Source organism: Bos grunniens, chromosome 7, assembly GCF_055505025.1.
Source record: "Bos grunniens cultivar Pamir isolate PY7600 chromosome 7, Bosgru_T2T1.0, whole genome shotgun sequence".
Lineage (NCBI taxonomy): Eukaryota > Metazoa > Chordata > Mammalia > Artiodactyla > Bovidae > Bos > Bos grunniens.
Genome location: NC_141171.1, coordinates 61,483,028 through 61,505,725, shown reverse-complemented (window position 1 = coordinate 61,505,725; position 22,698 = coordinate 61,483,028). Strand labels below are relative to the sequence as shown.

The 22,698-nt window shown below is 53.7% G+C and overlaps 1 protein-coding gene, 1 long non-coding RNA gene and 1 other non-coding gene across 3 annotated transcripts; 1 reads left to right on the top strand and 2 right to left on the bottom strand.

Annotated features, from left to right (window-relative positions):
- Positions 1-462: 462 nt before the first annotated feature.
- Positions 463-20,862, bottom strand: SLC6A7 (solute carrier family 6 member 7). Its single transcript, XM_086412434.1, has 14 exons — positions 20,565-20,862; positions 15,454-15,637; positions 13,690-13,821; positions 13,310-13,544; positions 11,515-11,653; positions 10,082-10,216; positions 9,086-9,189; positions 8,839-8,963; positions 8,004-8,116; positions 7,557-7,688; positions 6,964-7,063; positions 6,671-6,771; positions 5,929-6,096; positions 463-2,260 (listed from the first exon to the last, which is right to left on the bottom strand). Exons 1-14 carry the CDS (start codon positions 20,595-20,597, stop codon positions 2,051-2,053), a joined length of 1,911 nt encoding a protein of 636 aa, XP_086268560.1. The 5' UTR covers positions 20,598-20,862; the 3' UTR covers positions 463-2,050.
- On the top strand, positions 2,616-12,905 carry LOC147369669 (uncharacterized). Its single transcript, XR_015167738.1, has 3 exons — positions 2,616-3,084; positions 4,253-4,402; positions 11,413-12,905. It is a non-coding gene; the product is annotated as an uncharacterized LOC147369669 (long non-coding RNA).
- On the bottom strand, positions 4,250-4,410 carry LOC147369670 (U1 spliceosomal RNA). Its single transcript, XR_015168731.1, has one exon. It is a non-coding gene; the product is annotated as a U1 spliceosomal RNA (small nuclear RNA).
- Positions 20,863-22,698: the final 1,836 nt, after the last annotated feature.

Genomic DNA, 22,698 nt, shown 5'->3' with positions numbered 1-22,698 from the left:
GGGGGTGGGTAGAACCAGGAAATTCTTCCAGCCTGGGAAACTCTTGGCTCTTCCCAGTCCCTCTCTTGGAGCTCTAGCTGCTACTGCAGGTAAGGCTGAGGAAGACCTGGGGAGGAAAGGAGGACAGCCAGCCAGGGAAAAGAAGAGGACTGGTGGGCCCTGGTTTGTCCCCGGCTCTGCCTGTCTCCACTGGGTAGCCTTGAGCAAGTCTCTACCCCTTGGTGGGCCTTGCTTTGTCCATATGTATAATGGGAGACTAAGTGGTCATTAAGGACCTTCCTTATCAACCTTCCTAAGACCTACCCACCCACCACTGCCTTGAACAAATCGCAAAGCTAGTGTCAGGCCAGGAGGGCCAGGAAAGGAGGCAGCTGAGCTTCAGTTTCCTTATGTGCTCACTGAGAACCAGAAAGTTCTGTGTTGCCCACTTTGGGGCTCTCACTGGCAAGGAGACAAGGTAAGGAAGATGACTTCATTGGTCTTTATTAACAATAAGCCAACAGAACACAGATGAGTTGGGGAGACCCTGGGAGAGAGAGAGAGCACAGAGGCTGGACAGCTGCTCCAGGCCGTACTGCCCCACAGAGGATGCCCTGTGTAGAGAAGCTGCTCAGGCATTTTCCCACCCCACCCTCATCCTTCAGGGAAGGAGGGACCCTAGGGCAGCCCCTCCCATGCTTGGGGATTGAAGACACCAGAGTCTCTGGGTAACCTGTCACAGGTCACAGGCCTGGGGTGTTGGTTGCTCTCTGCCTCTACCTTCATATCCATGCCCAGGGACCCGTGTGCTGAAGCAGAGTGGGCAGCATTGGGACCAGACAGTCATGCTTGTGAACCATCTCTAAGTCTCTTAGTTGCCTGGTGGTCCATAGCCAAGGTCAATTCCCCAGCAATGCCTGGAGCTGGTGGAGACAGTGAGGGCTGCCAGGACAAGGAAGAGGGGAGGAGAGGGGCCCTAGGTCCTGACTGTGACCCCTTGTCTCCACCTCTACAGGGCAGGTCAGGTGCCCCCTCCCCCAGTCCTAAGGGTGTCCATGGCTCCCCGCACAGGAGGAAATGGGGTCCAGTGAGGGAAGTTGTGGGGTCCTCCTCCTTCCCCTTCCGTCCACTTGCTTAACACCCTAGCTTAGGCATTGGCCCCTATGCTCTGTCCTCAGCAGGCTTCCCACCTCCACCCTGTGCACTGAGCCAGAAGTATATTCTATCTAAAGCACAGGATCATGCAAACGCCCTGCCTGCCCACGTCTCTGACTCCCCCACTCCCTCAGTCTTCATTCGCACCTGAATCCTGTTGTAACCTGAAAATACTTGCTTCTCCCACCATTCTCCCTGCTCACGTGCCCTTGGTCACTCCCTGGACTGCCTCCTGGCCCCAGGGGAGGAAAAGGGGGCCATAATCTAACCTCACACCTTGGCTGGGTGAGCGCCTTGGCCAGAGGCCCTCCCCACTCTGCCCTCCTCTTTTTCTCTCTCTCTCCAAATCTGCCCATCCTCCCGTGCCTCAGGCCCTACCTCCTTTAGGAAACTTGGCCTGCACCCGTGACCCCATGGGGATCTTTCTCCCACTTGACTTGCTAACCCTTGATGGGGTCTCACGAACCTTGGGACACCCGAGTGTCCCTGCCAGCTGAAGATTCCAGCTGCATTGAAGTGTATGGAGCAGGCTCCCTTAGGGAAAGAGAGGGGACTGAGTCCTGAACAGAGATGAGAGGGTGGTGCCAGCTGCCACGTGAGAAAGGGAGCTCACTGGTTAGGAGGCCTGGGGTCCAGTCCCCTCTGCCATGTGACCTTGGGTAAGTCCCTCCTCCTTGGCCTCAGTCTGTCTGTCTGTGAAGGAAGGGCTGAGCTGGCTCATCTCAGCTTTGAATGTCTATGTGTCTGTAGGGAGCAGACAGAGGTTTTGGGAGAGGCAGAGGTTACAAAGAAGGGCTTGCTTTGGGGACCAGCATCACCATGGCAACCTCCAACAGCCTCAGGCCTCTCAGAACCCCAGAGGGTGTGCAGCTTCCCTTGGGGGCCAGCAGGGCCTGATGTCTGCCTTCTTTCCGTCTCACATCATGGATTCCTCCTCCTCTGCAATCTCACGGTCTACTTCGATAGCCGTGTTCTCGAAGCTGGTGATGCCCCCGTACTTGCGCATGTGCACCATCAATGGCTTGGGTGACTGGCTCCCAGCCAGCGTAGCCACGTACATGCCTGTCCGGTTCTCCTCCAGTGATGGGCCCCAATCCATGGCTGGCCGGCTCGCCTGCTGAAGCCGCTGCAGCAAAGCAACCACAGGGGTGAGAACCAGGGCTGGTGGAGTGCTTCTTGCGGCTGAGCACTGGCAAAACCCTCACCAAGTCACCTGGATTAGTCTTTACAAACACCTGGGGAAAGGGAAGGGGTGCTGTCACTTCCCCAGAGGAGTGTCACATGAGTGGAGATAATCCTGCCCTGCAGCTCACAAGTTGGGTGGGTGGTCTTTGGGCATGAAATTTAAGCTCTGCTTCCAGCATCTGTACCTTGGAAACAGGATGCCTTCAAAGGATGGTTAGCAAGGCACTGAGATAAAGCTCTCAGCAGGGTGCTGGCAACAGAGTAAGGCCCAATAAATGGTGGCTGTTGTTGTGGTTACGTGGTAGGCAGTCTGGGAGTCCACTCTGGGTCCCTTTCCCTAAATGCTGAGCCTTGAAGAGCTGGGAGCTTTGGTGGGACACCTATGCCCTAGTAGGATGGAGACCGAATGACCATGTCTCTCTCTCTCTTTTTAATTTTTCAGTCACAGTGGGTGGCATGTGGGATCTTAGTTCCTTGATCAGGGATTGAACCCACATCCCCTGCATTGGAACCGTGGAGTCTTAACTGCTGAACCACCAGGGAAATCCCAGAGTGGCCATCTCTGACATTCTGCCTCTGTTTCACTCTGATATCTGACCTTTCCCTCTCCCAGCCCAGTTTCCATGGAAGGAGGGAGTTGACTAAGATGATGACTAAGCCTGGACATTCTAGGGTTCCATCTTCCTCAAACCACATTCCCAAGCTCTCTGCCTGCCCTGCCAGGGAGAAGAGCCCCAGACTCTTCAGTGAAGAAAGACACCAACAGTAAGTGGAGCCACAGGGTGTAGGTCCCAAGGGAGATAATGCATGTGAGCCCTGGGCTAAGGGCCTCACACAGCCCCATACCCACAGCATAGTGATGTCCATTAAAATGTGTTTATTGGAAGCATGTTACCCCACTGATCAGAAACCTGCCAAAAACTTGTCATCTCACTTGGAATGAAATCCAAAGTGCTCCCCTGGCCTCCGTGTCTTGGCCTGTCTATCTTTGTGACATTGGCTCCTGCCACACTCTCTCTACCAGCTCTGATCCAGTCTCACTGACCTCTTGCAGGCCTCAAACATGCTAGCTCCTTCTGCCTCAGGGCCTTTGCACTGACTGTCCTTCTGCCTAGGATGCTCTCCCCTTAGCCATCTAGACATCTAAACCAATCACCTTGGTGATTTAGTCAGGTCTCTATCACCGCCTAAAAGAGGTCTCCCGTGGTCACCCTGGCCTGAACTTCCTTCACTCTCTATTCCTGTATTCTGGCTTGGTTTTGTTTTTAAGTATTACACTTACCACTGCCTTCATATGTTTGTTTATTGTCTGTCTCCTGCATTAAAATACAAGCTCCCTGAGTTTAAGGACTGAAATCTGTTTCCAGCTGCACTCTAGTGTCTAGACCAGGTTTCTCAACCCAAGAGCCCTGCTGATGCTGTGGTTAGAGAGGAGTTCTGCACACTGAACAGTGTGTGGCAGGATCCCTGACTTCTAGATGCCAGTAGCATTCTTCCTCTAACCCTACCCTCTCAGGACAATCAAAAAGTCAAGACATTACCCAGTGTCCCCTAAGGGCAAAATCACCCCTGATCTTGAGGCGATTTTGAACTGGCTTAGAAGTGAGCCTTGTGCGTCGCAGCTCTGTGCTGAGGATGGGCTTATGTAATCCTTAGAGTATTCCTGTGAGAGGGTAGTATTATTACCTCCAGCCCTACAGATACTAGCTGAAAGAATGGTTCTGAGACATTAGTTAAATTGGCCAAGGTCGCACAGGGGGGAAGTGGTGGTGCTAGTGTTCAAAGCCAGGCAGTCTTGACGGCATCCTGAACTTGAAAATACTCTGCTTTTCTGTGTCTCACAGTACTGACCATGTTGATGACCTTTTTTTCTTCTCACAGCAACCCTCTGGGCAGGTATCACTATACTTAATTTCCCCCTTTTTTTTCCTAGGAGAGCGTGAACTCAGTCCCCCACTACCACAGATCATGCAGTCGAGTTTCCTACATTTGGGGAAATCACAGGGGTTAGCACATCTGGAGTGCAATGGATGAACCACACCCTGGAAAACCAGCTTCGTGATCATGGCAAGTCCCCTGACAGGTAAGGACACCTGCCCTCATTTTAAAGACAGAGAAAGCAAGCTTCAGAGAGGTGCACTCACTTGCTTAGGATCCCAAAGCTGGCAAGGGGCAGCCCCAGGACTCCTATCCCAGTGTGTCAGTGCTGGGAGCCCCGGTCTCTGAAGGTGGCACTCCTGAGCTGGACAGTGACTCCTCTGTGGGACTCACAGAGCCCCCACTGCCATGGCCCCTCTGCCTGACTGTGGGTGGCGGTGGCAGCGGGACAGGAAGGAGACAAAGCCAGGCTTGGGTACTATAAACTTCCTCCTTCCCTTCGCAGACACCCTGGCTCTCAACATGGAGACAAGTTTCCTTTAGTAGCACAGGTGGGGCTCCTGCGGTTCAGAGAGGGAAGGGGTTTGCCTCAAGTCACACAGCAGTTGGAGACAGAGCAGTGGCTGGACTCCAGGACTCCCCTGTGGTCTATGTCCACTTCTGCCAGAGAAGGGCTCTGAGCTTCTCTTCGGAAACTGGAAGGTGGGATGAGGGACAGCCAAGGAACAGCGAAGGTGAATGAGCAGGGGGGCAGCAGTGTGCTGGTTAGCAGGCTGGGGAGGAGTGGAGGAGCATAGGTGTCCTGATTCCTAGCCAATTTCACCGTTATAATTATTCCCGCCCTTGTCAATTTCAAGTTATCAACGATTTAACAATGGCTCACAGTTCTCCTGAGTATTTACCAGTTAGCTCTCATGAAGCAGTGCTGGTGGCTCCAGCACACTTCTGATGGTGGGCGTGAATGTGTGTGTGTCCCAAGGCCGTCTCTGGGCCCTAGCATGCTCACTCAGCCCTGCTCACTCTAACACCCTCTTGCCACCAGAGGACTCCCCGCCCACTGCCTCAGAAGTGGAGGACCCAGCGTGCCGAGGCACTTCAGGTTCAGAGGGGTGGGTCTCCAGCAGCCATACAGCATCCCGGCATGTCCACTGACCCACAGAGGGCCCCTCATCCCATCTTCCGGGCCTGCAGAATCCCATGCCACACGGCCTGCACTCTGTATGCTCCCTGGGTCTCCCCACCAAGCCCTGGCCATGGGCAGGGCTCCTGGTCACAGAGGAGGGTGACGGCTCATCCCTGGGGTCCCTCCATGTTGCTTCAGACCCAGAGTTCCATAGGAAACCTAGCAACCCAAGTTCAAGTTCTGACCCGTGCACAACTCTCCATGGGACAGTGGGTAAACCCCTTGTCCTTTCAGGTTTCCCCAGGACAGGGGGGCATTGGCCAACATTAGTGGTCTCTGGATTGCGCCCCTCCCCTGCCAGAGGCCCCGCATGGTATGAGGGGCCACAGAACAGGACTCTGGCCCTCAGAGCCTGCAACAGCCCAAGCCGATCTGAGCTGATTCACAACTCAGGCTACTGGTTAGGAAAAAAATGCTCTTCCCAGTTAAAAGCACCCTGCAGGTCCTGAAAAAGGTGTTGGAGCAGAGATTGTCTGCTCTAGAGGTTGGGTGCAGAGCAGGGCCATGGGGTTGGGGGCTGGGGGCAAGCAGGGGTGGGGCAGACTCACCTCCCAGAGCGAGCCCTCCTCTCGAAGCACGGCTACCAGCATGCCGGCTGGGATCATGAGGCAGGACAGCAGGCCCATCAGGATGCCCAGCAGCTCTGCCCAGGCTGGGAAGCGGTAGCTGCCATACTCTGAGGGCTGGTACTTGACGATGCTATACACCAGCAGGGCCTGCAGGTGGGGGCTCCAGCATCACAGAGGGCCTCGGGCAGGCCCCAGGGCTTGGGATAGCCCAGGTCTGAGCTACTGTAAAGCCTGAGATAGCTCAGCCCAGGGCCATCCCAAGGCCTGAGAGAGCCCAGCCCAGAGCCACCCAGTCTCTGAGAAAGCCCAGTCCGAAGCTATACCAGAACTTGAGCTGGCCCATCTTTGGAGCCTTTGCAAGTCCTGAGACAGCCCTGTCCAAAGCTGACCCAATGCCAAAGCCTGAGATGGCCTATCCCTGAGCTGCTCCAAATCCAAGGCTAAGAAGCACAGCCTCACCACCCCAGCCCTAAAGCTCTGAAGCCTAAGAAAGTCCCACTCATTCTGCCAATCAAACACAGGGCCAGGCCCAGCACAGCTACAAAAGCTGGGGACACCACAGGAGAGGGGAGTAGACCGGGATCCTGGTACTCATTCTATCCCCCAGCCCTGACAGAGGTCCACTGAGGGCTAGGGCAGTCCCCCTAGACTGAATGCCCAGAAGGGCCCTGCTCTCACCCCTGAGCCCCCAGCCAGCAGCCCTCCCTTCCACCCTGGTTACCAGGAGCGTGGCTGGAGACAGGAACAGCCAGCAGGCCCTGAAGTAGAAGCCCGGCTTGAAGCCCAGCATCATGTGGATGTCCCGGCAGAACCTCTGGATGCCTGCACGGGGAAAGGAGGGGGAATGGCCCCACCCACAGCCCCACAAGCACCGTCAGCCCCTCCTCCACCCCAGTTGCCCCCACTGGAAACCCTGGCCCTTGGGACCAGGGACCCAGTGCAGGGGGGCTCCAGGGTAGACTCCCATTCTCCCACAGCTGGGAGCCTGACTCCACCTCCCACAGCCCCTCTCACCATACACCCGGGTGACGGCGAGGCACGTGGTGATCACCACCACCATCAGCCCGAAGCTGGCGCTGTAGTCGTCCAGAAGGACCAGCCAGTACATGCCCCCCTGGAACACAAGTCACAGCTCTGGAGTGCCCTCATCCCAGCCCCGATCCCCAGTGCTGCCCCTTCTCCAGGCAGGAAGAAGGGAGCTGGGAGCAGGCAGGCCAGTAGGGAGAGCAAGATGATAGAGTGCGACTGCTGTCTGCCTGCCAAGCCCTCTATACACACCATCCGATTTGAGTCTCACAAGCCTATAGCCTATATGTAGACCCCACTTTATCAGTGGGAAAACAGGCTCAGGGAGGTGAAGCCACTTGTCCTGAGGTCATTCATCAAGTGCAAGAATAAGCCTGGAAGACTTTTCAGACTCCAAAATCAGAACTCTGGGTCATAGGCCAAGCTGCTTCTTGAGAAAGAGGGTCTGGGGTGGACTAGCTTCCTCCCACAGAGGAAGAATCAGGTAGCTTGGGGCGTGTTGGCCTGGCCACAGACAGTGCTGCAGGTGTCTGCCCCAGCCTTGCCCACCATCTGTCCGCCCACCCCACAGCACCACTCACATCCGTGGTGAGGACCAGCCCCATCAGGTACATGGCCACGCAGATGAGCCCCGAGAACACAGCCTTCTTGGGCCGAAGGTAGTACGGGAACTCGTCCGTAACAGCTGTCACGATGGTCTCCAAGAAGGCAAACTGGGGGGAGAAGGGGGCTCAGAGTTCTGCCCCCACCACACACATACAAACACACACAGAGAGGTACATCCCACAGATGCAGATACATGCACAACACACACATATCATACGCACATCACACATATCAGACATACAGAAACATCATGTGAAGACATACACAGACACACAGGCATACATTTCACACTGGACAGATACACACATAGATACACATACAGACAGAGACACCCACATCACACACGGATAACTCATGCAGCGAGGCGCACACACATCGCAGACGTGTACCACGAGGCACACCCACTGGCATGGGCAGCTCACCTGGCTGTCCAAGCCGAGAGTCAGCAGCATGAAGAAGAACAGGAAGGACCAGAAGGGTGACAGAGGCAGCATGGTCATGGCCTGTGGGTAGACGACAAAGGCCAGGCCAGGGCCTGGGCCAAGGGCACATGGGGTCAGCAGCCTGGGGAACGTGGGGGCCCCACATATGTACTTAAACACACATGATTACTACTTACACCCACTTGGGCCAAACCCAGAGATGTACACTCACTGCACACTTCCAACACTTTCTTAACTCCTAAGACACAGGCCAGCACACTGTCCGTGCTCCATAAACACAGGTGGATAAAAAAATGAATTAATAATGAGTACATGAGTAAACACAAGACCAAATATAAACCCTCATTTGAATATGCTTAAGTGCACAATCATTTGCATGAACAGTTCCACGTACACACACACTCAGATACTCCCATTGGTGCAAGATACTGATTCACAACATCATCCAAACCCTCAATTCACTCACACAGGCATCTCCATACAGGATGTGACTCATCTGGACAAGTAAGGCAAGTTCCTGAGATGTGACAAAACACCACAATCTCCTCCAGAAAGTCACTTCTCTCCAGACACAGGTTGATACATACTCATTTGCACACCCATCCTTTTGCACTTGAACACTCAGAAAACAGCTCAGACACATTCATTTGCATGCATGCTATGCATGCACACACACACACACACACACACACACACACACACACACACACACCATACCCATCCACAACCTTGCTGGTCCACGTATATGCTCACTTGCCCAGTCCAGCTGTGCCCGATGCACCCTCCACCCACCAGGGCAAGGCAGCCTGCCCACCTGCTTTGGCTACTTGGTCCACAGGTACACCCAGCTCCTGAGACATGTAGCCCAGCACGGAGAAGATGGCAAAGCCAGCCAAGATGCTGGTGATGGCGTTGCCCAGGGTGACAATGAAGGTGTCTCTGCCAGGAGAAGTCCAGGCACAGGCCAGGGTGAGTGGCCCCCGTCCTCACCCACGAGGCCCTCCCTGGCGAGCCACTCTCCTACCCACTCCAGCCGCCGGGGTCCGGGAGGCAGCACTGACCTATAGATGTTCTGGTGAAATGTGTTGTAGGAGGCAAAGGTGAGGAGCCCCCCGAAGCCCACACCCAAGGAGTAGAAGATCTGAAGAGCAGCTTCAATCCACACCTGTGACAGGGAAGGATGCAGAGGGAGGGCAGAGAGGAGAGGTTGGCACACCGTGGTGCCCAGAAAGGGAAGGAGGTAGGGCGAGAGCCAGTTGACAGGCCCAGGCATGCTGTGATGAAGGACCTGGCTAGTGAGTGACAGCACCTGGGAGCAAGGCCTGCTCTAACACTGCAGGACTTGGTCAAGTTCCTTCCTCTCTCTGGGCCTCAGTTTCCCCATCTAGGATCTAGAAGATACTCTCTAAGCTTGGTCCAGTTCTGAAGAAAGTAGTGCCTTGTATAAATTTTCAGTAGATGTGTACTGACAATCAGCCCCTGTAACCCTTTTATTGCCTCTCGGAGTTGGAGGAACCTGGATTTGAATCCCAGTTCCCCCACTTTCAAGCTGTGTAGACTCTTCAGGCCAGTTACCTCTCCAGCCCTCATGTCCCCTGTCTGTACTGAGGGGATAGGAATGGTACCTGCCTCATAGGCTGGTGGTAAGGATCACATGACTACATTATGCACAATGCTAGAGCAGGGGCAGGTGTAGTCATCCACCAACAAATAAGAATGCTACCTGTCAGGACCATTTTTCTATTATTATTACTAATACCGTCCTTGGGTTTTACAGTCAGGTCTGGGAGGAAATCCCAACTCTGCTGCTCCCTAGCTGTGTGATCTGCTAATTCTTTTGGGCCTCAGTTTCTTCATCTGTAAAATGGGAGAATAACGTCTACTGCATAGGATCGTATATAGTAATAAAGGAAAAAGATACACAGTGCCAAGCACAGTGTCCGGTACAGGGGATTCACCATGTGGAAGATCCTCCCCCCACTCCCTTTCCCTAGGGAGTCTTCTTTCCACTCCCTAGCCTGACCTCTCCCTTTACATGCTGGCCTTGAGGGTCTCACCTTGGAAGACAATAGGTGGTGGAACTGAGGGGTGAGATAGAACTGGATGCCCTTCCAGGCCCCAGGGAGGGTGACTCCACGGACCAGCAGCATGAGCAGGATGAGGTAGGGGAACGTGGCCGTGAAATACACCACCTGAGAGACAGTAAATGGGGACAGAAGGGGGTGACCTTCTCTCTTCTCTCCTCCTCTCAGAAACCCCCATCTTACTGACTCACCTCCCCAACCTTCAGGTAGCCCAAGTTAGAAACAGCCACCATCTGTGATGCTCTCTTTCCTTCCCTCACTCCCACCACACATCGCTGCTTCCCAGGGCTGTTCCCACCCATCCACTCTCTCTCCCTCCCCCCACACAAACCCAGCCTGCATGGTCATCAGACATTGGACATGTCCAAATTCTCCTCTGTCCTGTCTCCACCTGTTCCCAAACCTCCAGCTTCATCCTCAGCAAACACCATCAAGTCCCAAGCCTCTCACTGCCTTGGCTTGCACCACGATGACCTCTCCTGGCTTTCTAATGGTCTCCATGCTTTCTTCTAATGGTTCTTTTCCTCATGGACAACATCTCAGCACTTTGCAGAGAGATAAGTTCTAATTTATAAATGATTGAGTAAACCACTCAGAAGGTTTCCAACTCCTGAAACAGCTCTATGGCCCTTCCTACCCTCCATAAGCTACAGTGGGCTTTGTCTTCCCAGCTTCTAGCTGGTCTTTTTCGCATAACAGTTGCCTGACTTTTCCACCTGGGGCTGTTTCAATTTCCAGCTCCAGGCCCAGCCAAGTAGAGCACTCCACCCTTCTGCCCAGGGTGACTGGTCCAGAGATGAGTCTAAGACCCATCTGTCCAGTGGGACTCAATTCTAGGATTTTTGAAACCTAGGGCAAGGGAGAACACTAAGTAGGAAAGATGTATGCCTGGAGTTGCTAGGGGCAAGCTCATGAAGAATGAAGCCTAAGAAGTCAACCTGAAGGAAAGCATTGCTGAGAGACCAAGAGAACAACATTCCTCATCTGAACCGCTAGATCCAGCTGTGCCTGAAGCAGGCCCTCTGGACTTTCCAGCTGAGTGTGATAACTGGGTTCTAGTCCTTGCATTTCAAAGAGTTGTGACTCTTGCGCACCCTCCAGGCATTCAACAAACACTTGCTGAGCTTCTCCAAAGTGCCAAGCACTAGATTAGGATACAAGCTTGAATAACAGGTCCTGCCCTTGGCATGTTTCTAGTCTAGTGAACCAGCTTGGCCGCCATCCGGCCCCATCTCCACGTCTTTCTTCAGGCAGCGCCTCCCCCTTCCCCAGTCTCAATGTCCTCTCCCTTCCCCTCTTCCCAGCTGAAGTCCATTTGTCCTCTCAGGCTCAGCCTACACCCTGCCTCCTCCAGGAAGCCCTCGCCGTTCCCAGCCTCTCAGGCCTCCAGGGCCTCCCGGCTTCACCTTGCCCGAGGACTTCACACCCTTGAGGATACAGAGGAACACGATGACCCAGGCAAGCAGCAGGCAAAGGCAGAGGTTCCAGCGGATGTGCCCGGGACTTCCGATGCCCTGGCTTCCTTGGATGTGGAGGACGTAGCGGCTGTGGGAGACAAGGCCTGAATGTTCTCTGGTCACCTTGCCATGCTCCACAGACATGGAGTGAAGCTGTGACCAGCCCACAAGCCTATCTGGCTATTCTCTGTTTGATTCCTCTCCGTCCTTCTCTGATCAGCTCTGCACCCAGGAGCTGGGCCTCTAGAGACACTATCACCCAGGCTCCTTCCTCTTCAGTTTCCACAGGGGTCTGGCTAATGGGAGGCAACAGCAGGAGACTGGATGATGCGTTCGGGTATTTGTGCACATGTGTGTATACATATGTAAGCATGCACGCCACACACCATCAGAGGGTGTGGCTGTGACTCCCGTTTCTACAGCACAGCTCTGGCTAGGGGGCCCTTCCTCTGAGGCTTTCAGTCTCCCCTGATTCTGATAGCACTTGCCTCCTTGCCTCGGGGTGCTATGACTGTCCCTCTTGCTAGTCCCTGGTGCCTCACATTTCCATGTGGATCCCCTCACCCCTGTGAAGTCTCTCCACTCACTCAACTCTCTTCAGTGAAGCCCTGTGACAGTGCCATCTGCTTCCTGCCTGCTCCCCAAGTGATGCAGCAGGCCACGGTGTTGCCATGGAGACCCTAGGCTGCTGCCAGTGACCATGTCATGTTCTTTGGCTTTTAGTTGCAGACCCAAGCCTGTCCTTCCCCACTGGTCAGACATATTCCTCCGCAGGTGCAGACACTTTAGATTCATTTCAAATGGACAAATGAATGAACTATGTAATAAATGCAGGTTGGAGGCTAAAACAATTAAAAACATGGGGCTCATTTGGGAGAAAACCCCTAAGAGTAGCCTTTTGCAAGCAAAGGGTTATGGTTATCTGGTCTGTGTCCTCTGGTCAGCCAATGGTCCCTACCTAGGAACAAGGCAACTCTAGAATGTTCCAGAACAGGATCAAGCATCAGGAGGCCTTGATTCTAGTACTGCCTCTGCCAGTAAGTACTGAGCAAGCCTCCGGGCTTGTTTTCTCAGCTATAAAGTGGGACTTAGGGACAGGCCAATGGGCAGTGATGCCCTTCTGACCCCCACCACTCACAGGGGCTTGCGATGTGGCTGGTTCTGAGTTAACTGTGTCCTTCTCAAGCAACCCTTTACTCTCCTAGAGTTTCCTCTCTCCTTTTAGACTAACCTGAGCTGGTCCTGTTGACCCTGGTCTCTGCTAAGTGTTTTGCCTACTAATATATCCGGCGCTCAATAATCACAGATTGAATAAATAAACGAGTAACTGACTGATTCCATCCTATGAAGCAGGGACTCTTACTACCCCTTGTACAGAGGAGGAAACTGAGGCTCCAGATGTTGACAATGACTTATCATCAGCATCATTACTATCAGCTAGCATTTACTGAGCACTCACTATCCACCAGGCTGAGCGGCACAATTTATATGCCTTCTTTCCTTTAACCCTCACAGTAGCCTTCAGATACTATCACACCTGATTCAAAGATAAAGCATCACAAACCAAATAAATTGTTCAAGGCCACACAGCTGGTCAGGTGAAGAACTGGGGTTAGAACTCAGAGTCCATCCAACACAGCACCTGAACTCAACCTTTGAGGTGCATGTAGAGCCCCATAGGAGCACGGGCACAATCCTGCCCCCTGCCCCTCCCCGACTGCTGCTGGGCCAGCAGGGGCCTGACCTCCAGTACTCCTCGCTGGGGCTGACAGTGCTGGTGAGGTTGAGGGGCAGGGCCCCGTTGCCGTCCTTGGAGCCTCTGTGCTCGAGGCAGAGGTCCGTGTTCCACCAGTTGCCACAGTGTTCCCAGGGCAGGTTGCTGGTGAGGGAGGCGAAGAGGTAGAAGAGGACGTAGGCGATAATCATGTTGTAGTAGATGGCCACTAGGCCCACGATGAGCAGCATGGCCGCGCCGGCACCTGGATGCGGGAGGGGCGGCCTTCAGGCCAAGGAAGCCGTCCCCTTTCTAGATTTCACCTCCCTCTCTGCCTAGAGGGCAGAGAGTAGGGGGCAACCTCCCTGCCTCCCTCAGGCTTTCAACACCGCCCCCCGCCAAGGCCTCACCTTTGAAGAGCGGGCTGATTTTCCAGACGGCCAGGGGTCCCAGACTGGAGAACTGGCCCAGAGAGAGCTCGAGGAAGAAGAGGGGGATGCCGCAGATGGCCAGCATGAGGAAGTAGGGCACGAGGAAGGCGCCTGCAAGGAGGAGGAAGGGTAGGGAAGGTCTAGGGATGGGCGGTCAGCTCCCCTGAAAGCCTAGCTCTAGCCCCACCCCCTCCCATGACTGGCAGGCACCTTCACTTCTCATGTGGGGCTGGGCACTGCGGGACTGTCTTCTTTTCTGCCAGGAGATCACTGAGGGCCAAGTGGACATATGGGGATTTACTTACTTCTGTAGCCCTAGTGCCCAGGCCAGGACTAGGCTCAGATCAGACACGTAGTGAATGAGTGCATTCCCTGCCAGATAAAGTACAAACTCCTCAGTACAGAAATCGATGACCTTTAGAATCTGGCTCCTGTCTACCTGCTCCTCCCCTCCTCCCAATGCCACCTCAGATGCTTGTGGCTGCCACCTGTGGTCGCCTGTGCCCAGCATCCGTCTTCCTTTTCTTCTCATACTAGCAGCTAGCTCCTTTACAGGACTGCCCACCACCATATGGCTCTGGAAGGGCTGCCAGTCACACCAGCCAACCCCTGCCCACCCTTTCTGGGCACATATCCCAAGGCAGGCCAATTAGAGACCTTCCCTGCAATTCAACATAGATTCATTCAGAGGGAACAGTTCTGAGGAGGAAGTCATTCCATAGTTGTCTTTGGCCACCCCCGGCACACCTGTAGGGAGGAAGTCTGATCCAGGGAAAAATGAGGTCAGCCCACAGAGAGAAAAAGCCTCGGGAACCGGGGAGAGGGAGGACAGACCACTGTGGCCATCCCTGAGTTCTCAGAGCTTCAGAGGCTAGCACTCATCCCATACTTCCCCGTCGTCCCAGTTCATCTTGTCCTCGCTTCATCTAGTTTTCCTTGCATTTCTGTTGCTCTGCCAATATGTGCTTCTTTAAGGAGTTTGGTAGAGATGGGAGGAGACACGCAGTGCTGGCAGGGACAGATTGCTCCGGAGATGATAACCCTGGGGTGGAACGTTGGGTCGCCAGCGTGTGACCTTGGGCAAGGAACCTGGCCTCTCCAAGCACAGTTGCCTCATCAAGACAACAGTGCCCATCCAGGTGGTTGTCATCAGGGTTAAGTGAGGCAGGCCTGGGGCCTGGCAGATGGTGAGTGCTCAACCCCAGCTATTGGTGGTGAGACTTAGAATAGCCACTTGATGAAGAAGCAGGGACAGAGAATTTAAGATGGAAAAGATGTTGTGTTTGCAGCTTGAAAGGAAGGAACCAAGAGGCAAAGCTAGATTGAAGATTTAAGAACCCAGGAGTAACTGATTGATGGAGTGACGTTCCAAGGGGGTGAGGTGGGAGAGGAAGGAATGTGGAGAATACTGAGAGTGCAGTAACCACTGACAGGCAGATACAGACCTTTATCACAAAGTGGAGGCAGCCCCCTCTGCCCATCACTCAGGGCCCAGGGAGTGCTAAGGCTTAGGGAGAGAATTGAGTGAGTATCCACCCTGGGGATGAGAGAGGAAGGAAGGGACTGGGAGAGGAAAAGGGATGAGGCAGGGTGAGCTCCTACTTCCAGCCCAGGTCACCACTTTGAACTAATTCAGCCCAGGGTCACATAGGAGACCGTGGCCAAGGTCACTTAAAACCTCACTCCACCCTGCGCCTTGGTCCTCTGGCCTCGACACCCCTCATGCAGGCATCAGGCTCATACCTCCTCCATTGGTATAGGCTCGATAGGGAAAACGCCAGACGTTCCCCAGGCCGACACAGTAGCCAATGCAGGACAGCAGGAAGTCCAGCTTGCCTGTCCAGTTCCCCCGGTCTGCGGCAAAGTCCACGTCCAGGTCTACATCGCCCTGGTCGCTTGGGGTCATTAGCAGGTCTGGGGTGACAGGCTGCCAGTAAGAGACACCAAAGAGGTGAGACAGAAAGGTGAGGCCAGGTTGAACTGGGACCCCCACCCCCCACCTCCATCTCGAATAAGAATATGAACTCAAACAGGGCTAATTGCAAAGAACTCTATTGGTTCAGATAATCAACTGCTCTCACTGTTAACCTGGGCTGACACGCTAGCAGGCAGGAGCTCCTCAAGATTTCAGGTGACTACAAACTTTTGAGAGTAGTAGGGTGGCTCTGGCACTAAGAAAGCTACCTTAATCTTAGTTTGGCTAACACAGAGGTCAAATCCAGTGATGGTCCTATTTTGATGATGATCTTAATGACAGTTACCATGCGTGAGCACTTATCATGCACTCACTGTGCGAAACGTTTTACTCACATTACCTGGTTTCATTCCCAAAACAATTCTGAGAGCTAGGTACAAACAGAGGTACGTGCATACTCAATTGTGTCCAACTCTTTGCGACACCATGGACTGTAGCCTGCCAGGCTCCTCTGTCTATGGAGATTCTCCAGGCAATAATACTGGAATGGGTTGCCATTTCTTCCTCCAGGGGATCTTCCCCACACAGGGATTGAACCTGTGTCTCCTGCATTGGCAGGCTGATTCTTTACCACTGAGCCACCTGGGACTCTCTGAGAGCTAAGTATTCATCAAAGGGAACCTGAGGCTCAAAGAGGTATCAATGACACATCCAGAGTTTTTACAAGGCTGACTAGTGGGAGAACTAGGTCTCCAGTCCAGACTTCCTAATGCTGAAGCCCAGATCGTCAATCACCCAATGCTGGAGTTCTGCTACTCCATTCTGAGTGCCGTATTTTAAGAACAATACCAGCAGTTTGGAGCATGTGCACAAAGCAGGTGGCTGGACTGGAGCATGTTCAGGAAAAGCAGTTACAGAAGGACAAGAGGAAGAAGTGGGCCCTTAACATAGAAAGGATGGGGCGTGGAGGGAATGTGGGCTCCCTTGGGTTTAGATGTATGCTGTGTGGCTCAAAGAGGCCTGCTGAGGACTATGAATTTTAGTTCCGAAGCAGGAAGAAGCTACTGAAGCCCCAGTCTATCTAAGGAAGTTGTGACCTTCCTGTCTCTGGAGGAGAGATGCTTGCACAGAGGGGAATGGGAACCAACTGTCCCTAAGATCCCCTCCCATAATTTGAGGAGGGTGGAGAAGTTCACTGGGCATCCTCCCTTTAGGCTGGGGCTGGGAGATGGAGGCCTTCCTCAGGGTTCTTGGAATCCTGGCCCAAGGGATGTGAGGTAGCGTGTCCGTGAGTTGTCTGGGCTTTGGACCCAGAAGGAAGCCCAAAGTCCCCAGCATCTAAAATTCACACAGCAGCTCCCAGAAGTGCCTCTGGGAACGGGGCAGGAGAAAAGGGGCAGTTAGATCTTTTCTGCTTGACTCGGAAAGCCATGTCCCATGTAGAGGAGAACAGAGCTGCAAAGAAGGCAGGTTATCAAATAGCGTCATGGTTTTCAGAGAGGAAAAAGGACCTCCTGCTTCCTGCCAAGGAACGACCACGGGAAGCAGTGAGTCCACTAGACTGGACGTCAGGAGATGATGGGTCTCACCCCAGGTCTGTGCCAATTCACTATTCAACCTTAGGAAAGACTCTTCTGAGCCTTAATTTCCCCATATGGACACTGAGGAGATTTCCAAAAACAAATCACTTGAAATGTTTGTAGATGTTTGAGGGAACAAGGGATTTTTTATTCAAAAAAGTTTGGGGAAAGCTGGGTTATCACAAGGTAAAACAGGTTTCTTTGTTGCAGGACTTGTCATATCCTTTAATGGGCCACCATGCATTGTGACTGTCCAAGTAGGGACTAGAACAGACAAGTATCCTCCAATTCTACTTAAGAGAAGGGTTTCAAGGAGCTAGCATGCTGGGATATACTTGGCAGAAATGCAGGTTTAGATAATCTTTAGTTAGTAGTCTTCTGGCTCTGATGATCTGTGAGGCAGGATTCACCAAGGAGACTTCACTGCAGTGGTCACGAATCAGATCAGGTCCAAGCACAGGGATTCAGCAAACAGCTACTACCCGATTTGTTTTATCTCCTAAAATTGCCCTTCCTGGCACCAGCCCAAGGAGGTGTCTACATAAACATCAGGTGACAGAGGAAACTTTGCTGGTGACTTGTCATCTGAGCAGTGCTAGGATGAAGATGGTGAAAGGAGGGTCCAGGTGTCACAGGACTGGAGGTTTCTGGCTGCTGTGGCAGAATGGCAGAAACGTGGTAACAGCATTGGGCCCTCGGTGATAATGACAGCCGTGGTGGTGGTCCTGCCTGAGGCTGGCTATCGGCCAGAGGGGCAGTGGTGATGGGGGCAGCCTAGCATGATTATGGGTGACGGTGACAATGAGGAAGAGCATGAAAAGCTGCTTTTCAAGTAACGGGGCTCTAAGGGTTGAAACCAGTATGTTGCTGGTAATTTCTTAGCTGTGATCTCAAACATGCTGGGGTGAGGGTAGCAGCAGTTCCCAGACCTGTATGAAATCCACCTCTTCCCTCTGATTCCCGTTTCTCTCTCCAGCTGAATGGGTTTCAGCCGTCTGGAGCCACTCCCTCCAAGTGAGCTCTAAGAGGGGTAGGGTAGCAGCCATTGACACTGGCCCCTGGTATTGGATGGGGAGGAAGGCCTGACACCCTGTGAATCCCCAGTCCCATTCAGGCCAGCTGGCAGGAGGGCCCGATAATGAGGTTCCTCTGATCCATCCTGAGAAGCTGCTGCCCTTTCTGTGTTCACAGAGCGGTCCTGGCTCTCTGTTTCCATGGTGACAAGAGTTTCAAGAGCAGGATGCTGTCAGCTCCTCCCCCAATCAGAGGGAAACCTGCTTCTGCTCCAGGGACAGAGGATGGGGTCCTCCAAAGCTAAGCCAATCCAAAACCCATGTGGTACCTCCATCTCAACCATGGGGTAGATCCCAGGGGGCTGGCACAGCAAGGATGGAACTAATTGAAAGACAGGAAAGCAACCAAATCAATGGGGCAGGCTGGAAGCTTAATGAGTAGCTTCACACTTCTGCCTGAATGTGAGGCTCCCACCCCTGATCTCCTCGCTCCCCACCCAGAGTCACGGAGGAACACAAATCTGAGCTTGCCAGATCCGCACCCCTCTTTTAGGGACCAGCAAATGTAGTCACCAGCAGCAGCAGGTCTGGGAGAGGTAGGATTTCCCAAGCCAAGGCTCTCATACCTTCTTCAGGATGAGAGAAACAATAGGAATCTGGAGTCTGACTTCATCATTGTGCAGATGAGGAAATAAGTTTCAGAGGAGAAGGGGTGAGCTCAAGGTCAAATGGTAAGTTAAGGGCAGAGCAAAGCCAGGACCCAGACCCCCGACTCTCAGTAGTATGCTCCTCTCTGAACAACACCATTCCTTTGCCACACTTGGTTCTTCCTCACTCCCTGCCCACTTCCCTTAAAGACCAAGAGAAGGGACCCTGAGGCCAAGGGCCCCACCCCTGCCCTGTTGGTTTTAGGTTGCTCAGTTTAACCTTTAGGAAAGCAGTAAGTTGCACCCCTCTGTGCCTCAGTTTCCTTGTCTATAAATGGGGGATAATAAGACCCATCTCCCAGAATTGTTGGAGAATTACTTGAGATAAGGTTTCACACAACATGGGTATTTACATAATGAGTGGCCTTGTGCCAGTGAGGGGCAGGGGCTCTTGTGAGGAGGGAGAGGAAGGAGGAGAGAGTAAGATGGAAAAGAACAGCGGCTGGACTTAAGACCCAAAAGACCCACAAATGACCCTAAGAAGTCACTCATGTCAGTAAATAAAAAGAACCCATTTATCACAGTAGTTCCACACTCAGCTGTCCAAGGGCAGAGAGCTTGAATGAGTGCATGTTGGGGGTGAGGGTGTGGCTTGTGGGAGAGGGGACAGTCAACAACACCAGCTGCTGTGAGTTCATGGTGTCCCCCCACCCCAGGACTTGGGGGGGGGGGCTGCTTTGGTGCCCCTCACTTGGGACAGAGCAGCAATGGTCCAGGTTAGAGAACATACTTCCCCAAAGTCACGGGGTAAGTGGCATTTGCAGAAACACTATCCAGGAGTTTGGACTCCTTGGTTAATACTGGTACTTTTAAGCCCAAAGCCAGAAACTTCCCCCAAGACTCTCCCTTCTCATGCACTTGCAACTTGGCTGGGAGGTCCAACCCCAAGGACAAGGTGGGGAGAGGCTAAGGTCTGGGCCCAGGAATACAGAGACTTGGCCTCCTCTCTCATGCCAGCTTCCACCCCACCTCCCGAGCTGTGGGGTCTTGCATTTCTTCCCTCCTTGCCTTTGCCTCCCTTGTGTCCTGCTGAGGGGCAGCCTGGGGTCTTAGCAGGGAAGCTAAAGCTGTCAGGAGAACGAAGCCGATGGGGAGGAGGAGGTGGTGGGTGCTGCAGGGCAGGAGCACCTGCAGGAAACCAGAGTGCCCCTGCTGGCTCCCTGAGGCTGCTTCAGTGTAGAGTGCACAGATAAGGACCAGGTCCAAGCCCCCACCCCCATTAACCCAGCTCAAGGCTGTCTCAGCTATTCCAGCATCCCCCACTCCCCTAATTAGCTCCTGGGGGAAAGGGATGCAGGTACTGGGGAGGGGCGAGTGCCTAGCCCCGGCACCCCTACCTCCCGCCTCCTGTGGCTGCAGACACCTGTTCGCAGAACTTAGCCCAATGAACCCTAGCCTCTCCCCGCCTCCCCTCCCCCTCTTCCGCCGTCACACTGCATCCGGACCCCCAGATGGGGAAGGCCACCCCTCCCCACCCCGCGCAGACCGTGACCCCGCCCCTCCCTGCAATCCAGCTCAGCCGGCCTCCCCCAGAGCCCTGAGCCGAGTGTAGGTGTCCTCGCCAACCCTCCCAGGGGGCTCGAGAGGGGGCGGGCTTCTGCATCCCTCCCTCAGGTGCGTCCCTGACCTCGTGCCCTACCTTGCGAAGGTGAGCTCCCTGGAGCTTCTTCATCTTGGAAGGCAGGTCGCTAGGGCTTCCCAGCTTGGCTTTTCCTGAGCGCAGAGAGCGGGCGAGGGAGCAAGAGATCGTGCCGCTGGCCGGCTGCCGCGCCTTGGCCTCCGCGACTCCCGCACACCGGCTGGGGGGCCGCGGGCGCAGGCGCTGCCGTCTGCTGCCGGCGTGGGGCGCGGGCTGGGCGCTGCAAACGCCCTGCCTCTCCCTGCGCAGCGCCCGAGGCTGGGGAGGGGTGCACCGCTGAGCCGGTGTAGACTCCCAGACTGATGGGCTGACTGATGGACCGAGGAGGAGGGAGGCGGAGGGGGGGGGGTGGGGAGGGATGCGCACCCCCGCAAGCAGAGCTGCGGATTGGAGGGGCCCGAGCGCGTGAGGAGGGGAGTCTAGGAAGGAAGCCCTCGGTGTTGAGGCCTCAGCTGTCGCCCCCTGCGTGACCTTGGGCAAGTACCCTGCCCTCTCTGGGCCTCCCTCTCCCTAGCTGGGCAATGAGGGAGACAGGCCACACACGTGAACGCTAACAGCCCGGTCTTAGGTTCCAGCATCCCTGTGCCTCCTCTTTTCTTTGTGACCCTGTCCACGTTACTTAAACTCTGTGCTGTCGCTTGTTTACCTGGAAAGTGGTAACAACAAACTTACCTTCCTGACAAGAATGTGAGGACTCCAAGCAGTTTGTGCATAGAAAACATTCAGCATAGGGCCTGGCACATTGTAGGGGCTCAGTAAACATTTATGGATTTGTCCATATGGGTTGTCCACTCTTGCCAACAAATGAACAGCCAATAGTCAGGTATTTATTCAGTCACTTAATCAACCAATATTTATTGAGCACCTGAAGTGTGCCACATCCTGGGTTAGGTGCTAATATTTTCTCAACACAGTGACCTGGAGAAGAGGTTATTATCCTTATTTAACAGAAAGGGAAACTACAGCACAGAGAGTTTGAGTTACTCAAGTTCACAGAGCTAGTGAGGGACCTTGGTGACAGTCAGGCCTCATGGACCTTCTAGACTAGTAGTGGTCCTGAACATGCCTCTTTCCTTGGGATGAAAGTGAAATAAGAACTTTGGGGTGAGGGGAAAGAATAGGGCAAGTGCCACTGTATGGCGACTTAGATCATGAACACGTGGGTTCCTGTTCCCCAGAAGTATGACCTTGAAAATGTTCTAGTTTCCTATCTGTAAAGTGGGCCATCAGCCAGTTTGGGCTTGGCTGACTTCTCAGAGTGTTGTGAGGGTCCAGTGAGCCCACAGGTAGGATGGGAAATTATTAGCTAGGGCTTCCCAGGCGGTGCAGCGATAAAGAATCTGCCTGCTAATGCAGGAGATGCAAGAGACTCGGGTTCTATCCCTGGGTTGGGAAGATCCCCTGGAGTAGGAAATGGCAGCCAACTGCAGTATTACTGTCTGGAAAATTCCATGGACAGAGGAGCCTGGTGGGCTATAGTCCATGAGGCCGCAAAGAATTGGAAATGACTGAGCAAACACGATTATATGCATTGGTTTGTGGAACTGAACCCATATTTGGTAGCAGGCCCAGCATATACATTACAAATCATGCTCCTTTCACTCTCCAAAGTGTCCCAGTTCAGGCATTGCCCTACTGGCAGCCAACATGGGGAGGTCTTTGGGGAGAATGAGATTAAGTGTCTGCTGCCTCTCCTCTCCTTGGAGTGGGAGACAGGAAGAGTTTAAAGCACAGCACAGGGTTGGGTAAAGGGCCTGGCAGGCTCCCAGGTCTACCTCTCCTCCCCAGGTCCCACTTGTTGTTCTTCAGTTGCTGAATCGTGTCTGACTCTTTGTGACCCCACGGACTGCAGCACACCAGTCTTTGCTGTCCTTCACTGTCTCCTGGAGTTTTCATGTCCATCGAGTCAGTGATGCCATCTAACCATCTCATCCTCTGTCGTCCCCTTCTCCTGCCCTCAATCTTTCCCAGCATCAGGGTCTTTCCTAGTGAGTCAGCTCGTGGACAAAGTATTGAGTTTCATCTTCTGCATCAGTCCTTCTAATGAATATTCAGGGTTGACTTCCTTTAGGATTGACTGGTTTGATCTCCTTGTTGTCCAAGGGACTCTCAAGAATCTTCTCCAGCACCACAA